Below are 19879 nucleotides of genomic sequence, written 5' to 3' on the forward strand. Positions count from 1 at the left end.
ATTCAGACACAGTCTTTGTCAAATTGTAAGAAGAGAGAGAAATATTGCTGAATGGGAAGGAAAGGTGCTTCAATGCTTCCTTTCTTATCTCATTTCACATAGGGTAAAAGGAAAGGGGGTAATGCACTTTTAATGACATTTAAAGTGATACACCATCCCTTTAAATGTCATTATCATCATCCATCCGTCCGTCCGTCCATGTATCCATTCTCCCCATCCTCGTCATCCATGTATCCATCCTGCATGTATACATCAGTCCATCAATCTATCCATCCATCCATCAATCATTGCACTTGTCCATTCATCCATCCCTTCTTTCAGAACTACAACAACAACAACAACAACAAAAAGGAAGAGAAAAGGAGCAGGAAGAGAGGGGGGAATTTTGTGGGTTATTTTGTTATTTTATTTTAAGTCATGTTGGGGTTGGGAAAATATGTTTGAGATCCTCCTGTATTTTAATCACAGTCACACAACACCAATGCCTGTCTGCCTGTCTGTAATCAGCTCGTCATTTTCACTCTCTCCTCTCTCCCCGCCTGTTCATCTTTCCACCTGCAGACGATCAATGCCTGCTGATGCGGCGGGCCTCTACTCTTCCTCTCACGTTATCAGGACTTCAAATCACGCCTGACCCCTTTAAGAGAGCCCGGGCCCCTGTTGCTAAGAGACAAGGGGCTCCGTGACGACGAGGAGCCTGAGGAGATACCGCTGCCTCCAAGTTACTGATGCTCGGCTCTCGTCCAATCAGAACAGCCCCAGTAGGGCAATAACACACCAACAAGTCAAATATAACAACACCAGACAGATGAAAAGCAGAAAGCAAAAAACCAATAGAATCAATACAGTATACAATAATAGATATAGAGAAAAGTCCAAAAAAAGACAATATATAAAGCCAAGATCTTGTGTAATACTTCTGAAGGATATATATAAATCACTATTATTTCAACTTTTGGTTTTAAATGATATAATTGGATTGAACATAACTAAAATCGCTTTGCTTTTTAGCTAGAAACAATCTGTTACTGTGAATATCAAGCAACATGTTGACCCACTATAGGTCTGGATTGCCTCTTAGCTGCACTCATGACTATTTCTATGGCAACAGAGGATAACATGAGTATGCGCAACAGAAAAGGAGCCACTCATAGGGACAAACTCACAAAGAAGAACAACATACAGATCATGAAGCCTCGGCTCGTTGTTTTGCTTTTCCGTCCCAGAGAAGGCAGCCTCATCAACCTTGTTTCTAAGCATTAACAGGTAGTATAAAACATTTTAAAAAAGCTTTGATAAACCCTCTGTCTTCACCAGTTAGTTGCCAACTTTAATACAGAGAACATCTAGTTGCTAAAGCCATTTATATTTCTCAGGAGTTGGAGGAGACCAAAGTGGAGCCTAAGGGAGAGTTAGTGAATAATGAATGTTTGGTATTTGTTAAAAACACAACCACAACAGTTCTGTAACGTAATACGTCAAAATGTTTTGAACTTGTTCCACTGCCACCGAATGGACCAAAAGAACGTGTAATTGAAAATGCGTCAATTTGATCATGTATTTAAGGAGATGCTATGGTGGCGTAGTAGCTAGGTGGCTAACGCTAACAAGCTGTGGTCGTGCTTGGCTTGTGATTGGCTCGGGGCGGGTGGGTGGGCGGGACCAGGCGCCAATCGCCTGACCACTCCTCTCCGGCCCCGGCTCTCCAAATAACGTCAAAAGAGCAAAATGGCCGCTTGCGTATCCGGGTGATTTTGTCCTCATTTTTTGTGGATCGTCACCATCACGGTCTGCGATCACTCCCAGTAAACAACGTGCTGGGGCCTGAATAATGCATGGGAATGCATGAAGATCAACAAACAGCTGACTATCAGTAAACAACAACATATGACGGTGGATGACACTCTTTAAAGGGACCGGAGATACAAAGGGCTCCTCTTGTTTCCGTTTGTGTTGATGAGGCAGCTTCTTCTCTGCTGTTGCCATGTGTGGATGACACGACGTGAACAGTATCCATGGGGGCAGCGTGTGTGTGTGTGTGTGTGTGCGTATGTGTAATGCATGTATTTTCAGCTCTGACACATGGGGTAGGTGAGAGAAACACTGTTGCCATGGAAATAGGTCTCCTTCTCCTCTTGTAAGTGTTTTGCTGCCCCCCCTCCCATCCGGCTTATCTCTCTCAATCTGCTCTCTCTTGTTGCATTGCTTCCTCTCTCTCTCTCTCTCTCTCTCTCTCTCTCTCTCTCTCTCTCCCTCTCCCTCTCTCACTCCCTCCCTATCTGGGTTAATGAGATCCATTTTCCTGATGTGCATTGATGTAGTTAAACACTGTTTTTTAAGAGGTAAATAACATAATTCATCTCAATTGGCTCAAAGGTTTTAGAACAATGTTCAAGTACATGGCTAATATACTATGTATATCTATAGAGGGATAATCATGACATATTTATAAACACAAACAATTTAATTACCATTTAATTTCACAAATGCCTTTGTCTATGTCTGATACAATGTTACGAAGGAGGGTATAGTATATATCTGTGCGTGTGTGTGTGTGTGTGTGTGTGTGTGTGTGTGTGTGTGTGTGTGTGCTTCTACAGTCACTTAGTGCTATTGGCCATTTTATCCGACCCCTGGCCGACAGCTGACTTTTTCAACCATTTGCACATGATAAATGACACACACACACACACACACACACACACACACACACACACACACACACACACACACACACACACACACACACACTCACAGAGTGGTTGAGATAATGCATGTTGTCATTTCCCGTCTCTTAGGAACACCAAATCTCTTATAGCTTCTTTCTGGACGTGAGCCGCTCCACACTTCTTAACAACGGCCATGCGCACACTAATTTGGAATTCCATGTTTTTCTCTCTTGTGAAGATCTTCTGCCCACAACCAATCAGCCTGTGCAACCAGGAATAACAAACTCAAAACAGTTAGGAAGTTTGTTACTCCTTTTGAGATGCAGGGTCAGTTCCTTGTGTTCAGTTAGTCAACAATGTTGAGTTCTTTACACTCCTGACTTGACAGTTTCCGGGTGGGTAAAAGGACTTTCTTTTACTGTGGGAGGACAAGAGATAAAAAAAAAATCCATCTGCACTCATCATAGGCAACATTTTGAAAAAAAAAAAACGATAAAGAGGAACAATCCTAGTTGGATCTATATGTGGGTCCCGTTTATATACAATTTGGAGATTGTGATCTTCGCGATTCCTCTTCGAAAGAAGGCCACGCGTCGCAGAGATGCAGGAGGCAAATAAATACATTTGAATGCCCTTTTATATCGTTGTAAGAGTAGTCATACAAATTTGCAGCACAAACACTACAACAATCTTAAAATGTTAATGTGCTCGGAACCCAGTTTGAACTCTAGCGGCTTTTATAAAATGTCTCCATTAGTTCGGATGCGCCCTCTGATCCCTCCCTATAAACCCCTTGACACACACACACACACACACACACACCCCGCTGAGGCAGACACCACGCCTGTCTGTGGTGAGTGAAGCTCCTTCCATGTGACTGTCCATTATTGATGAGCCAAGATGTATGTCCTGAAACTCCCCTGGGGTGATGAGCTCACTGATGAGGTCACCAGTCAGGGCTCTGCATGAAGTGCTTCCCTCCATCCTCCCAGTCACCCGACGTCCTGCTGCACCGCCTCATCATACATTTATAGGCAGCCTCCATCGAACACTTTGCACTTTTAAATGGGAAGGGAAGGAATGAAGCTGCCTCTAAGGTCTGTGAGGAAAGCTGAAATATGACAGGAGCAGAAATAACTTCAGTCCGCCTTACCCAGCTGAGAGGTAAATATGTTTTCATGTGCCCACCTGATGAATCTACGTCCAATATTCGCTCGCCAACTCCTTGGAAAGTATCTTACCTTTAAATACCGTAAAAGTCGGGTTACAAGCCGCTCCTACCTCCGGTCAGCTAGGAGCTAACCTCCTTCTCCTGCTGCTAGCTCCCCGCTGCTAACTCCCCGCTGCTGCTGCGGTAAGTATGTAAGTCACAAAAGTAGAGTGAAATAAGTCAACATTGGCTTTTGGTTTTACGCGAGACACGAACGGTTGTATCCCGGGTAAAAGTCCTGTGTTTGTCCGTCTCATCCGTCGCCATCGATAACCGACTTTGTTGCTGTCCGTACCACGACACCCGACTGCCTCCTTGGCTCCCGTCTAAACTACTACTACAACTATCGACCATGTGAATAAGATAACAGCCTTCTGAACCGACTAGTCATCGGCTGACAACGCAGTTTCACAATTGCCTCCGGTAAGATACCAACTGCTTCAGAGTTCAGCACCTTTATGCACAGTGAGGGCATGAGACTGAGATACCGACTGATGTCTGATGGGTGACAAAGGTAAGAATGGGAGGAGGAGGGGGACACATTATTGAGAGCAACCAGCAGAGTCTGCTCTTTCCCTACAAGACGATGTTATACAGTTTCTTTCACGACCCGAGAGTGACGTCTATGACACGTGGGGTTTGTTGTTGTTGCCGCTGTCAAGCAGCCATTTTGGATTCTGATCTCCGTGCAAGGTGATGCGTCATCAGTGCGAACACACACACACGCACACACGCACACACACACACACACACCTCCAGGCGAGAGCCCTCACATTCAACGAGCTGGGCTATAATTAGCTCCCTGGATAGGAGAATAAGAAAAAGCAGAGGCAGAGATGGATAAATGGCTTTTCAACCCCAAAAAATGTATATCACTCTGTGACGGCAATTTCCTCATCCGTTAGGTCAGCGCCTCACTAAGACAATCAAAAATGCATCACAGAAAAGAAAATATCGCTCATGTGCTCGTATAATTGACAGTGAAAAAAGACCCTGGACCCTCCTGTTGCCTTGGTTACTGTAGCAGAGCTGAAAGGAGGAGGAGGAGGAGGAGGAAGAGGAAGAGGTGATGAGGGCTTCACTGGGAACAGAGCCGGAGAGATCTGACAGAATAATACATTTACCTCTGCTTATTTTCTCCCTCTGTACCACTCCACGTCTCTCTCCTCTCCGAGCAGCGCTCCAGTTTTCTTTCATGACCCACTCGTTTCTACGCCACTACAACGTGAGAACGCCAGGGTGCTAGTGGGGCACCAAAACTTTCCTCACCGGATAATTCTCCAATTCAATCTTCAGAGGACTTGAACAAACAGTAAACAGCTCAGTGTGAATTATTCAGATAACCAGGATGCAACGGGGCAATCATGTGTGATCAGACTCGAGGTTTTTTTTTTACAGAGCGGCTCTGTCGGCGTCCATCAGGCCTCTCTGCCTCTGGGCTCTTGTTCTCGGCTGGCAGGAAGCTGAATGGAGCAGCTGTTCAGGACAAAATGCCTCGTGCAGTTTCATGAAACGATGATGATGAGCATAAAACGATTGGAGACTGTGTGTAAGCCTCATTACTTTTTTTATTTGTATTTTTATGGAAATCTGAGGGAAATTATTGTTGTGTGCTTAGATGAAATGTGATTAAAAAACATTTTTTTAACTCAACAATCTGCAAATATTCTATTTCACAGCACAACTCCTTCATAAGGTTTACAAAGTGAATATTTCAAATAAGAGTGAAAAACCTCAACAGATACACACCGGCTCATGAGTTACATAAAGAGACTTCCTTGTGTTCTGATTAAATAACATCTTGTGAGAACCAGCTCTGTATGGAGGTCACTTACCTTCATATCTGGGCCGTTGCAGTTGAGGCTCATCCCACACTCGTCTGTGATCTCCGTAATCTCCGACAGGTCGTCGTCTTCAAACTCATCCAGGCTGATGTCATGGGTCAACCTGGTTGAGAAGAGGTAGAAAGGGAAAAGGGAGCGAGATGAGGAAAGAAAAAATCAATGCTAATCCCTCCGCACTCTCAAATCTCCCTTCCGACCGGATAATCTGCCTGACGGGGTGGCGGCTCCAACGCCTACTCTTATCCTGGAAATACAATCACCCAAAACCTCTGGCCATTAGCAGTCTGGATGTAGCGACACACCTGCAGCGACCAGAAGACCGGATCATAATGGGAGCGGCAACGGCATCATCACAGATGGCAGCTCAACCTATGAGTTAACTTGAACAAAAATCATGACAGGCTTGAGAGACTAAACCTGCCCGAACTCAATGACGGAAGTGTTGTGTAATCCATAAATCAACGAGACTAAAACGAGACTTCGGCGGCCACGCCATTCATTCAGGATATACCACATGGCACACATCAATACACATACTGTGGGGTTTTGGGGCATTTATCAAAAACAGCATAAATTGGTATCCATCCTCTGAGGAGCACGACTACGTTCAGCGGTCGTCAATGCGTCCTGATTGTGGTAGAGTCTTGTTCGCCCTATTGTGCTGCTCCAGGGTGGCCCTAAAAGTAAGGTCATAGCATGCAAATTCAGGGATGGGGTTCATCCTCTGAGGAACAAGAATGTGCTCAGTAGATCGAAGGGCATGATTTGTTTGTTTATTTGAGGAAAAGTCGGCATGACAATGGTGCTGAGGCGATCGGACGTGGTGACCAAACACCCCCAACGCATTAGGATTCACCCCCTGGGGACCAGGAATATCCACTGTAAATGAAGTGCCAACACATGGGAGGCACATAATTGTTTTATTTATCCAGCCATCCAAAAGTCTATACTAGATACTATATTTCACAGGGAAGAACCCGATTTACTGCTCTTCACTCCAGTGTCAAACGGGGAAATGTTCCGTCCTGCCGTCTGTGGCAGGATTCAATTAGCTTCCAGTAAACAATGCTTCCCTCCCCCCACCATCTGTAATTATGTCCGCCTGTTATCTCTTTACGCTGCAGCCTCCTGGGCGTGACAGGCCGAGTCAGAGAGCGGGGAAATCTTATTAGAGGGAGGAAAGAGAAGATGACTGTCATCACAAGGAGCATAAAAGCAAGCTGTCGGAGAAACCTGGTGAACTCGGGAGAGTTTGGATCCCCCTGTTGTTGAAGCATGAAGCTAATGCTATTTCTGGCTAAATCGACGACGCAGCCGTCTCCTCTTACAACGTTACGCACAGCTATGGCCGGCTTTAGCCGTCGCCTGTTGGAATATGGGCATGGGAGGTAAAGCATCTGTGTACCTCTATAATTAGGCCCAGGAGAAGGCAGGAGAGAAGGGGCTGAAGGATGGAGAGGGAGAAAGAGAAAGAAAGTGGATCTATTGGTAAGGGATACAGGATGCCAGATGGGAATACATGTACACCTGATAGATAGAGAGGAACACGTGTACACCTGATAGAAAGAGAGGAACAGAGGGAGAAAGGGACTTAAATAAATAACCAGTGGAATAATCCACCTTCACTGAACAATCCTCCGACTCACAAAGTAAAGCTGCAGCATCGGGAACTTTTAATCTGTGTGCTTGATTGAGTGAGTGAGTATCTCTGTAATCTGGCATACTGCTGCACCAATAATTCGGGGGCTCATTTATGGCTGCATTCCCAAAAGAGCTCTCATAGTTGCAGTGACTCAAACTTTCTCAAAACAACTTTTAATTGTCCGTTTGATAGCGCCATTGATTGACGGCTGACTCCTCCCTCCCGATTCTCAAGCGGCCCCCAGCTGGTAGGGGGCCGTTATCGACGAAACAGTGCGGGGGGAAAAGTTTGCATAGTTTTATTGTTTTGGACAGTCGGTTTTGATATCAGTGAACCGCAAAATGAACCACACACACACACACAGCAAATCTAAAATTTTAGGGATAGAAATTTGTCTCCCAAATGAATTGCATTGACGGGACTTTGGTCTGGGGACACGGCTCTGCTTTTGAATAACAAAAACTGTAACCTTATCAGTTCTCTACAAATGCAATTTATTACAACACAGACAGACGCTCGGGAGAGGAACTAAATCAATATGCTCCTGTGCGACCTCGTTATCGGCCTCACTTCCAGGAAGGAGGGAGAAGAACGGTGGAGGAGACTAGAGGAGAGAGAAGAAGAGTGAAGGGATGAAGGATAGGAAAGGGACGGCTGCTCGCCAATCGGCCATAAGTATGTCATTTATATTGAACCCTGAATTGCGGGTATTGACCTGTAATAAGGACTTTGCAAGGACAAAAGAAGGAGGGGAGTCTCAAGAGTGGCGAACGAGAAGCGAGAGGATGATGTTGTGACTGGAGATCAAACCCCCGAGCAAAAGTGCAAATAGAAGCAGCGGGCAGTAAAAGGAGGGATTGGAACAAAAGTGAAAGGAGGGAGGAAGAAGTGCTGGGCGATAAACCACCTGGGCAGGACAGGGTGACCCCTTTGCTGCAGTGAATTGTGGGTAAGGAGGGCTGCACACACCAGAGAAAAACCAACACAGTGTATAAGAGGTTTCCGCTGTCAGCATAGCACAGATATATCACGGCCCTAATCGTTAGTGTGATTAGTAGCACCTGTGCGTTTCCTACTTGTCAAAATGTCTGCTGCGAGAAGTATTTAGTTTTTTTCCCCAAACTCTGAAGTCATGCCAAATGTATTTTTAGGTTTTCTTTTCACCACTGCAAGGCTGTCGTTCATTGAACTGTCGAGCTCACTTTCACACATTTTATTTCTGATAGATGAGGAAACGTGAGAAAAGGGGAGAGGAGGCATGACAATAGAACAAAGGGGCCATGGCAAGTCCTGACTCCTATAGCTAAGAGATGCTCCACATCTTTGTACACTTTTGCATATATGTGTGCAAACAATCAGCACACCTACACATCTAAATATATAAAAAGAAAAAAAACATCCCATCTTACTTTCCTGAATGAACACGAAATGGAGCTACAAATAGCCGAGCAAATCCAATAACCTAATATCCGTGTTGGTCTCCCCTGGGGTTGTGTTCCTGTACGTTGTACACCAGCCATCGTTTCCCTCACAGTACCCTCCGTGATCAATGCGGGCTGACTCGGCAGTCTTCAGAGAGTCCTGTGACACCCTGACACTGTGACACTGTTACCTCCCACGACCCCAAAGAGCATCCAGGTAGCAAAGGTAACTGCTAACTAGTTTGGATCTCAGCATCCTCACATAGTGTTGGCCTTTCGAGGCTTGTTGAAACGATGTCAAGGAATTATGAAATCTGTTTAACCAGCCCTCTCTCTCTCTCTTACGTATTACATATTTATACTATTCATTTGCTCATGCCAACAAAGTTCTAGGAGGAACTTAGTTGCTGCCTGGATTTTGTTCAATGGCAGCTCGTATTTCTTTTTTTTTCAATTAAGGAGGTGAGAGGTTCTGATGTGATTGGAAGAGAGCTGGAGTGGATGTTTGGGCAACCTTGACCATATGTCACTGGTACGCTGGTTCAGGATGGGGAAAAATGGTTTTGGTTTAAAGTTCTTCCATTTATGATACTCAGAGCATGAATACTAGTTGCTATTTAAAGATATAGCGGAGTGATGTCTACCTGAGCAGAGGACGAAGTCGCCTACCGACAGCATTGCCAAATAGGAAATGCTAAACTATCGTAGGAGAGAGAGGTTTGGAATTATCATATTTCGAGGAAGATTATTGTCTACCAGTCATAACATGAGAACCAATAGGTGTAAATGTGTCACATACCTACAAATCGAGCCACATGTGGTTATTTTTCGTCTCCATCAGTCTCAGCATTTCTGTAGTAGCCTGACTTACAAGACTGGAAACAGTTAAGGCCATAAACTAAGCTAATTCAATATGTAACTACAATAAACCAAACTACCAATTGTGAGTGTCACAAAATAGTCAAATTATCATACATTATGGCACTAGACACAAAATGATCAAACAAATACGAATCTGGGAAGTGTTATGCTACATGCTACAGGAAGTCCCAGTCACCAGAGAAGACCCTGAACATCCCTTAAAATACGTATTCTTTTCCATAAGATGTCTAATGTATCTCAAGCCTCGAGTTCACCTCTCTCTGTGTGTTTGATCTCTGCTCCACGACCCAGTGCAGGATCAAAAAATGCCCCTTCAGAAAACATCCCCGACACTTTGTCCATAGTTTATGTTCGTGAAGGATTTGGGATAAAGTCCTGCGTTATTCTGGGCTGACAGTGGGCGGCCTGCCGGCTTGTTTGTGCCTCCTCTCTGCTTGTGTTAATGAAGGACAGCGTGACCTCGCGCTCAGGCCACGATGGGCCCGGGCAGCTCATTAGTCTTTATCTGAATCCAGCCATGACCCAACAATCAATGCATTTCCCAGTTTTTAGTTGCAAATAGCACGCACGGTCAAGTGGAGATGAGGTTCATCACCTTTTGTTTTATTTTCATGGAAAATTAGCTAATAAGACGCAGTTCATGCAGTTTACGACGGAGGAAAAGGTCATGCAGTGGCGAAGGCAGACTAGAAAAATGCTTCCGGTGTTAGAAAGTTCAAGAGAAAAATGCAAATGAGCTACTAGTTACCAAAAAAAATAAAGAAAAAATTAAAATGGGAAAAACAACACACAACCAGGAATTTCTTTACACTTGCAAATAGCTTCCGATATTCCACTTAATGAGCAATAACATCCGCGTTGTGCCGTTACAATTGAATCACCTCACACAACATACACATTAAGCCTCGCGTTTACTCGTCACAGCAGACGCATGAAACCCACCACTAATTCACACGTTTATGTTCCCACTGTGAGATTACGAGGCTGCACACAGTCGTCAGCTTCGTCCTCCTGCAAGGACAGGACCAGGATGAGGAAGAGGACCGTCCCGTCAAACACCCCCCACCCCTCCTTCATCATCCGCTGTATGAAAACAAACTCCGAAAGGCACAAATTCGTCCAAACAATGCATCTCCTGCATGGGCATCGCTATGACAACACACACCCCCACAACACAAAGTGTGGTGCGTCTTCTCCGGTCCTATTTTTGGGTCAAGATAAACCGGCAAACCTCTGCCGCACGCTCCACCTCCCGCCTTCAGACGCACACAGCCATATGCAGCCGCTCTCCTTCAAGGGCACGCCTGACCTGAGCTTTAGGAGGCAACATATAACGAGTAAAAATAGGGCTCCGCGCTCACAAGGTCACACACAGCCGTGTGTCGCATGTGTGTGCCGGTAAAAATAAAAACCACACGGGGGGGGGGGGAAGAGAATGAGAGAGGTGTCCTACCATTTCTCCCACTGGTCCTCCATCCAACCCTCTTCTCCTTCCCCTCCCGAGTCCATACTGTAAGTGAGGAGGGCATCCACAGCTGAGAGGAGAGGAGGAGGAGGATCGGGGTTAGAAAGTGAAAGGAGGAAGGAGGCAGGACGGCAGAGAGGGAGGAGCGAGCAGGAGGAGAGCCGGAGGAGAGGGGAGGAGGGGTGCCGCTCCCCCGGGGTCGATGGGAGAGGCGTCCGACTCAGAGCCCCGCTGCTGCCGCTCATCCGGAGGAGAGAGGGAGATGGAAGAGGGGAATTATTTCAGGCGGAGGAGTAGTGTTGTATAATCTCTCTCTCTCTCTCTCTCTCTCTCTCTGTTTACTCGGTCTTGTGTGCATCAGATTTACTACGCCACCTCAGGAAAGTGCTGGTGTTAGCAGGACATCCAACACCACGGCAAACGGGAGAAACATAAGCTCAACAGACACCTCTCTCTCTCTCTCTCTCTCTCTCTCTCTCTCTCTCTCTGCAAAACAGTCATGCTCAATTATTCATGAGGCCCCATTGATCATCAGACTCCTAATATTCCTCTCTCTCTCTCTCTCTCTCTCTTTCTCTCTCTCTTTCTCTCTAATCATCCTCTTAAAGGAAAACTCCAGTTTATCACAACGTGGGTTCTATTATTATTATAATTTTTTGCGGGGTAGTTTTGGTCTCAATCAGTTAATATAGACTTGAACCCTCCCAAAGTAATTGCTGAGGTCTGGCGACGAGGCGACATTAATACAAAAAGATGCCTGGTTGTGCATTTTTAAAGGTAAAACTGAAAAAACAAATCAATAGAAAATCTCTTGTCATGCAGGGAGATGCACTGGTGGGTCAAAGTGGAGCCAGGCAGTCCGGTCTGTAAACTGTGATGGATGTTCACAACGTACATCGAGTGCAATGTTGTTGTTGCAGGCGGAAATAATGACCAACAAGGTACACAAATGAATAAATGAAAATATGAACCTGTTATTTAACATATTCTCATGCATGGTGGTTAAACGTCATCTCAAAATCAATATGGTCTGGAATTGTGTGCACATGCAACAAGAACTGTACAGTCCATTAACCCCGTCAACCTTAAAACCTTCCAACAGTGTATACCAGTGTGTGCATGCACTGTATCTGATCAATAGCATTGTATTTAGGAGCATCGGGCTGTAGCCACAAAGCAAAGGGATATATCTCAGTTTTCCTTTGCCAACACATTCTCACTCCCACCTCGACAAAAAGGGTTTTTAGATCCTTTGTCAGGTGGTCTTTGATGTATTTGATAGTCATGATTCAATAGTTCCATATACGTTTGGGACAACACAACTAGATTTAATAGAGTTATTGCCGTTGTTGCAACGGGATGTGAGGTACCCCCGGAAACCCCGCCTCCCGGCTCTGATGTCCAATCAAAAGTCTACGCAAGCGTTCCCGCAGAGGCGTTCGGTGTTACGGTCAGAAAAAGGATCGTGTTGCCGGCTAACTTGACTAACGACTCGCATGACCAGCGAATGGCGAACGAGTCAACGTTGACTTTCAGTTTCACGAGGGACGCGAACAGCGGTCTCCTGGGTGAAAGTCCAGCACCAAAAGGGAGACAGACAGGGGCAGATATTTAGATCCGGGAGTTGTCGAAAACCACAACGGAGCAAAAAAGGAGAGGATTTTACATTTACATACATCATCTGCACACACTATGGTGTTTATTATATAGGTCTATGTCTGCTGGACATAGCTACAATGTGAGCTTTATGACATGCTAATGTTTCAGCTCTCAGTCCACTTGTTGTGATGTTTCTCTGCCCCCTAGTGGCCAGAAATTAATAAATGCTAATAAATAATAACTGCACGGCCTCGGCAACTATCCAGTTGGAGCGCACACACCAGAGGAGCTTCAACACTTCCCCCCTACACATGTGTGAGGAAAAACACGCTGTAGGAACATATATGAAGCTGTAAAACACACAGAAGACGGACAAAGTGTTCTGATGGAAAATGGAGAGAGAGAGAGAGTGGGATCCCAGGATTGTGCATTAATCCCTGTGCAGCTCATCAGCAGAGGGAAATTAACCCCGTAATGGCCCTGAGGGTTGTCGGTAACAAGATGAATTCATCTCACAGTACCGGACTGATACTTTCTCAATTGGCCAGAAAAATTAAAACACTGTGGTTGTGACACTCAGATCAATTAGATTAACTAATAATACAAAATAATCACCGGTTGTAGTACATTTGGTATCTGAACTAGGTAGAACCAGCCCCATGTTTTTTAAAACCCATTATTATTATTATATTTAAAAGGCTCTTATTTTTCTATTATAGGACGTTTTATTTAAACCTGATCGTTTAGCCTTGATCTGCGCATGTGACTCGTTCCTACTCTTACTAAAATATGAAAACGATGTTTTATTATAATCATTTAAAAAGAAGAAACATATGAATAAAGCCCAGTTTATATTAGAGAGAGAGAGAGAGAGAGAGAGAGAGAGAGAGAGAGAGAGAGAAAGAGAGAGAGAGAGAACTGTATAGGCAGAGGGGAGGTGCCATCAGGTGGAACATGCCATGTCAGCAGAATTGAGCGACGGCTGTAAATAATGAGCATGTTGAGAGGAGAGAGATGCAACCAGAGCAATAACTGTCCACTCCGTCATCTTCTGCTGTGGGTGAAATTTAAATCAGCTCAATTTAAATTCTCTCCCGACTAAACATAAAATATAACAGCAAGGTAATCCTGTAGCTTATGTTCACCCCCCTCCCCCGACAAATGCCCATGACACATGAAGTGAATCTGGGAAACTGACACTTGAAAATCTGCCTCCCGCCCTCTCTCTCTTTATCACTCACATCCTCTTCACATCCCATACCCTGTGAATCCATCTGGCTGAGCGGATCTCGCCAGCAGAGTCATGTCGGTTTTGAAGCTGCAGTGAAAAGATGAAAGGAAAGCGAGAGGGTAGCCAATGAGCGAGAGAGAGAGAGAGAGAGAGAGAGAGAGAGAGAGAGAGAGCTTTCAAGTGGATCTCTGGACTACTCAGTGATCTGCACATTTTCAAAGAAACGCGTTATGCGTCTGATTTATATTCTTTATGCCTTTTCTGAGTATGAGCACTATTATTAAGCACATCATATAAGTGACTGGTGTCACAGACATTAAGTCAGCTTTTAAGCTGGTCATTCCAAACTCAAAACAGAAAGTCATTCTAGATATTACTAATCTAGAAGGGAGACGTGTTTTAGGGGAGAAGTGGAAGGAGCTGGATGAGCTGCATTTACATGCATTTCAAAGGATGAATCGGCAGCCAGCCTGTGGGCTGCAGACACAGGCAGGGCCATATTTCCAGCCACCATGTCCCTGGAGACTTTTCACATTTTCTCCAGAGTAATCCAATTTGATAATCGGGAGAGAAGAGCTGGCAGCTGGTAGGACAGTGTGGGTGGGTGGGTAGAGGGTCTTCCCTTCCTCTATACCCCGGGTCCTAACGTCACAGATGAAAGGTCGGTGGCATTCAGAGGTCTCTGCCCATTTAGGCAATACGTGCCTTCTGAAACTGCTAAAATATGGCATACAAATCTGCAGCATGTGATGCAAACTCCAGCTGTGCATTGAACCTGCAGATTTAGACCGGAAAGCCGATTGGAGGCGCCCCAGAGAAGAATCAGGACGTGAGGGTTGTGCTCAACATGGCAGAGGGTCTCAGGGTGCACATTGTTACGTGGGACAATTTTTTTTACATCTGACTTCTAAAGAGAAAGCTCACAATGATTGTTGGGACAAAACTCTCAAATTTGGCCAAGTTCATTTCAGTTCCTCATCAGATCAGCTCACTTGACTTTGCCTACAAAACTGCAAGTCCCACAATGCACCACCAGCAGGCCAGTGCCGGCTGCTCATTACTTTAAATTGGAACACCAGGCAAACATTTCAGCAGAGACAGTGAAAGGCAAGCAAGGATTCAACTCATGGTACAACCAAAAGAAGCCACTGGTACTGTAACAATTCACTTGTTGGATTGAAATAGTTTGAAATGTATTTACATTTTTGGAGAACTTTAGCATTTTGTGTTTTGAAGGTTTTCAACCTAATGGACAAGAGTTGAACAAAACACCTATGAACTTGACAATGATGTTGTGCTCATGAGCACTCTCCATAGAACTGCTGAAATCAGCACCAGAGGACAAGAAACAAAGCATGATTCTAGATTACAATGCCACAAAACGGGGTCCGACAGCACCAGCTGTCCATCTTTTATAATACAATTGACCATAGAGACGGATACACAGATGATCAATGCAGTAATGGAGAATTTTAAAAGGCACAATTAACCTAAATATATGATATGAAATGTGAAATTCATATGTGGAGCTGCTCAGATTTCACCGCTTTCCTTCTCATGACTTGGTATACTACGTTGTGTGTCCTCCACTAGTGTTTTGAGTTCATCAGCGAGGAAACGACATGTCACTGTGGATCGCTGCTGTCTGGAGAACAGCCTCTCTCTTCCTCGCCGGCATCAACGCAGCGGCGATGTTCAGACGCAGTCGTCGGCCAGCGGCGGCGCTCTGCAGGTGTGAACCTGGGAAATGTCATCAAAGACGCTATTTTTAACTTTGCCGTCAGCGTGAATGTCATTAACCGCCGATTGTGTTCCTGTTCTGTCAATGCTGCGTCCCGGGAGCCGTTTTCAGCGGCGTAGCAGAAAACCAATGTTGAGAGCTGAATGTCACTTAAGTAGTTTCATGTTGATGTCTGAGTGACACACCCAAACGTTTCAATCATTAGTTGAACTGAAAATCTAAAATGTGTCATGTGTCAGCTGCTGTATGCCACCGTTAAGTGTCCCCATACAACGAGTATATGATGTCTCACTTGAAAGATATTTTATTATTTTTTTAAATGCGCCTAAACAAAATGTCCCTAAACGTGAGCAATTGGTGCGCCCATGCAAACCCCTGCTGTTGCTATAGCAACAATACTGCTTGAAGGTGAAGATTGTGCAAACTTTGGAGGTTGCATTTATTAAGTTAGGAAGTTACATAAGAAATAATCAACGTTTAGGGTGAAATAACTAAAGTCTGTGCGGGAGTGATGTGATAAGTCAACATAATCTTCTGGTTTCACTCAGGACACGAACAGCGGTCTCCTGGGTGAAAGTCCAGTGTACTAGAAAACTCTGTGAACACATGTAAAGGCCATGTGTGTGTGTGGGCGGGTTATGATTAATGATTTTTCCTTATTTTCAATTGTCTACTTTTTTTTATATTAGTTGTATTTCTTCTCATTTTTCACTTTATGTGAATCCCTGTCATCATATTGTGCACATTCTCTAATAAAGTTCTCACGAGTATGTAGATTATATACACATTGATAATGTGGGTTGAATACAAATAAAGTGCATTATTTATCATAGGTATAGCTGTGAACAGTGTATGAGAGCATAAAGGTGTTGTGTAAAGGGAAAGACCTCCATTTTGTTTAACTCTCTCTCTCACACTTTGTTCTAAATCTTGGATGCTCCATTCCCATGTGTTGATCCATCCAGACTGTTGGAAACAATACAAACATGTTTCATTCAAACTCATATGACCACTTATTAACTCTTTGTTGCCGAGTCGTGAACATGTTAGGAGCCTCAAAAAACGGCAGGAAAATGTTAAAGAAAGACTTGAAAGCGAGCTGCTCCATTTTTTTCCGTCAGAGCGGCTGATGGAGAGACGGAGGAGTCGGCCCCAGTGGGCGGAGGGAGGGAGGGAGGGTGACGGAGGGAAAAACACGCCGGCATATGGCCGCTCTGGGACCGGGCCAACCCCTGAGGTTGTGGATTATCACGGCTTTACTTTCCCTCGCCGACTACAACTCTGAAATATCAAAGCAACACAGTTCAGTCTCCTTATGCAATTTAAAGAGAGGATGTGTCTTTTAAAAGCAGCTGTCATAATTCCTTTCGTTTAATTTATAGCTTTTTTATTTTATTGTCTGGTTTTGTTCCTTTGTATTTATTTATTTTTACCATGCAATTTACACAATTATATAAATAAATTAAGAGTTTCACTTACCGCTAATCCTTTACAATAATCATTCTAGTTGCACTATTTAGTGCTTTAATTTACACTTGTATCACAGATGTGTCTTAAATTAGTCGCGCTACTCAGACTCCATTGCTTCTACTGCTTGTTTTCCCTGATTTGTTGAGACCCTTGGGAGAAAAAAAAAATCATATTTATATATATTTCTGTCAGTGATATCAAACACTGCTGGAGCAACTTTGATGCCACTGCGATGAAGATCTGAAGAAATACGGTTGTGGACCCTTCGTGTGTGTGTGTGTGTGTGTGTGTGTGTGTGTGTGTGTGTGTGTGTGTGAGTGTGAGAGAGAGAGAGAAAGAGACTGGGGTGCATTGATCACAGGCCACCATCCACTCCAGTCATGCCTCTGAAGAATCACAGCTCTTCCTCAGGCAACATTGTGTGTGTGTGCGCGTGTGAGTGTGTGTGTGAGAGAGAGAGAGACACAGAGTATTGAAACACGTCAACAGCATGCAGCTAATCCCTGGCCCTGCTCAGCTCTCCCAACATGTTGATGTGACCTGTGCTGCAGGTTAAATTAAAGCTCCAGCTGATCAACCGCCCTGATGCAGTCTATACTGTCTCTCCTGTCTCTGCACTGCTTTCATTATCGACCAGCCATTTTTTACAGCCATTCAATTACGTCTGAATGCAACTCATTGCTAATTCAGTCTGCACAATAGAAATACCCATCGCAAGTTCCCTTGAGGCTACAATAATTCTCCAGGATACTTTTTCCGTCCTTACAACAGTCAAAAAGCAAAACGGACTTAAATTAGACGAATATGAAATGGAAAAAGTGGAAAATACTCTACTATAATCAGACGATATTTTATATTTTACTAAATAAAGGCTGTGGCATGGGTGGGGATATGAATTTTAACTACAAAAACCCCGGTCCTCGACGGTAACAGTTGCCAGGTCGTCGCCGTCGTCAATGGATTGGGGCGAACCGGTTCACGGCCTTTGGCTGCAGTCACTTCTTAACATGTACTAAACATGCAAACAGCAACAACAAAAAAAAAAACCTGCAGCCAAAAGTGGAGGTCATCTCTTAGAAGTAGAGACGATTGAGCAGCTGACGTTAGACATAAAAATCCAGGACGTGGATGCCGAAGGGGTCAAACAGACCTGTGGTGGGAATCGGCACAAAAAAAAGGTCCAGAAAAAAGGTCCACACGTTTGAAAAAGGGAGAGAAAGGATGAACAAGCGACCACTTGCTGAGATTCAAATTCTCTAAAGGCTCAGATTAAACACAAACTACAAACAATTACTATAATTAACTGTAATCAATATGTTGTTCTCGTATGTCACATTTTAACAATTAGGTTGGCTGCGTATCTTAATCACCTAAAATACAAGGTGGCTGAAAATTGCGACTATATTATCGGTTTCGACAACCAAAAAGTGAAACTAAAGTTTGTGTTGAGCCCAGATAGCTACTTAATTATACACACAAAACAATGTATTAATAAAAAATATCAAATTTCTAATAAAAAGAAAAAAAAGAGGAGCTATCAGATGTTGTGTCCCCCCCCCCAAAAACAAACTCCAGCTTTAAGTTGCCATAAAAACAAAAGATTTAAGGCATATTATGCATATATTCAAATATGTATTAAAAATAAATGTGTCTGCTGAACTTCAAAGTTCTCTAATATTTTGTCTGGATTCGGCCTAATTTGCAGAGACACACCAAAAAAAAAATAGAAATTACACTAAGGTTGCTGCCAACTCATTAGTCCTGTACACGTAATAACACGAGTTCCTCTAATAACCTAATTATATGGATTAATGGAGATTAATAAGAACAAAATACCATGAAGCAGGCAGACAGGCCAATATGAAAACAGATGCTGGAACTCCTAAAAAAAAAAAAACGCTGCAGTTATTACAGGGACTTCAGTTTGGAGCAGGTAACCCCCCCAAAAAATACAAAGTCTGCGACACATGTGTGAAGGTGCAGCTCCTTGCGGGGAGCGCACCGCTCGTGTTGGTCCTGCGGGAGCAGACACGCCCAAAAACACTCCGCACCGCACACACTGCGACTTCAGTCCGCAAAGCTGAGCGGTGCCAAACGCCGCCGGCAGCATCAGCACTTTCAGGTGTTTTTTCTTGCGGAGCTCGTCGCTCATTCACTCGCAGGCTCTCGAGCGTGGCTCTCCTCGAGCTCCCGTTCGCTTACCTGAAGCTGGCCGGGGAGTTCACCCGGAGGTTGCGGCCGGGCGGCGGGCTGACTTTCCTCTTCTCTCTGTCCGCCATGCTGCCCTTGTTTATCGTCCCTCCATCGGGCTCCTCGTGCAGCAGCCGCCCAGCAGAGACACCTGAGGCCCGGCGATGCAGCGATAGGGTGCTGCCTTCGCGGACCGTGGGGCAGAACAGATGCTCTGCAGAAACTGTGCGAGGACGTCTACATAGCCTGCCGTGTTGTTTTTGAGATGGATGCAAATGTATTTGTCCATTGTACAAAAGTAGCTCATCTGTTTTAATTAGCCTACAATTTAAACAGAAAAGATTAATATAGCCCAGTATTAAAAATTAGTTAAAGATTGCCAACTGAGCCAAGCAGCAGAACAAGTGTAAAAATGCTAAAATGGCCAGGCCCTAGATTCAGTCAAAATGTTCACCAAAGCCCAACCACAACAAGGTAACATTTTGGAGAACCTTCCTCCCCAGTGGGAACTATTT

At 44.4% G+C, this 19879-nt stretch overlaps 1 protein-coding gene across 1 annotated transcript in view; it reads right to left on the minus strand.

Moving 5' to 3' along the window:
- mapk8ip1b (mitogen-activated protein kinase 8 interacting protein 1b) overlaps positions 1 to 19453 on the minus strand; it is a gene marked incomplete at both ends in the record, with an annotated part of 37375 nt that extends 17922 nt beyond the window's left edge. The window contains 2 exons of the mRNA XM_079216484.1: positions 5715 to 5826; positions 19377 to 19453. Coding sequence (XP_079072610.1) covers positions 5715 to 5826; positions 19377 to 19453 — 189 coding nt within the window. The remainder of the gene's footprint in view (positions 1 to 5714; positions 5827 to 19376) is intronic.
- Between the last annotated feature and the right edge of the window lie 426 nt (positions 19454 to 19879).

The sequence above is a fragment of the Taurulus bubalis genome (assembly GCF_910589615.1).
Source record: "Taurulus bubalis genome assembly, chromosome: 4".
NCBI classification, from domain to species: domain Eukaryota; kingdom Metazoa; phylum Chordata; class Actinopteri; order Perciformes; family Cottidae; genus Taurulus; species Taurulus bubalis.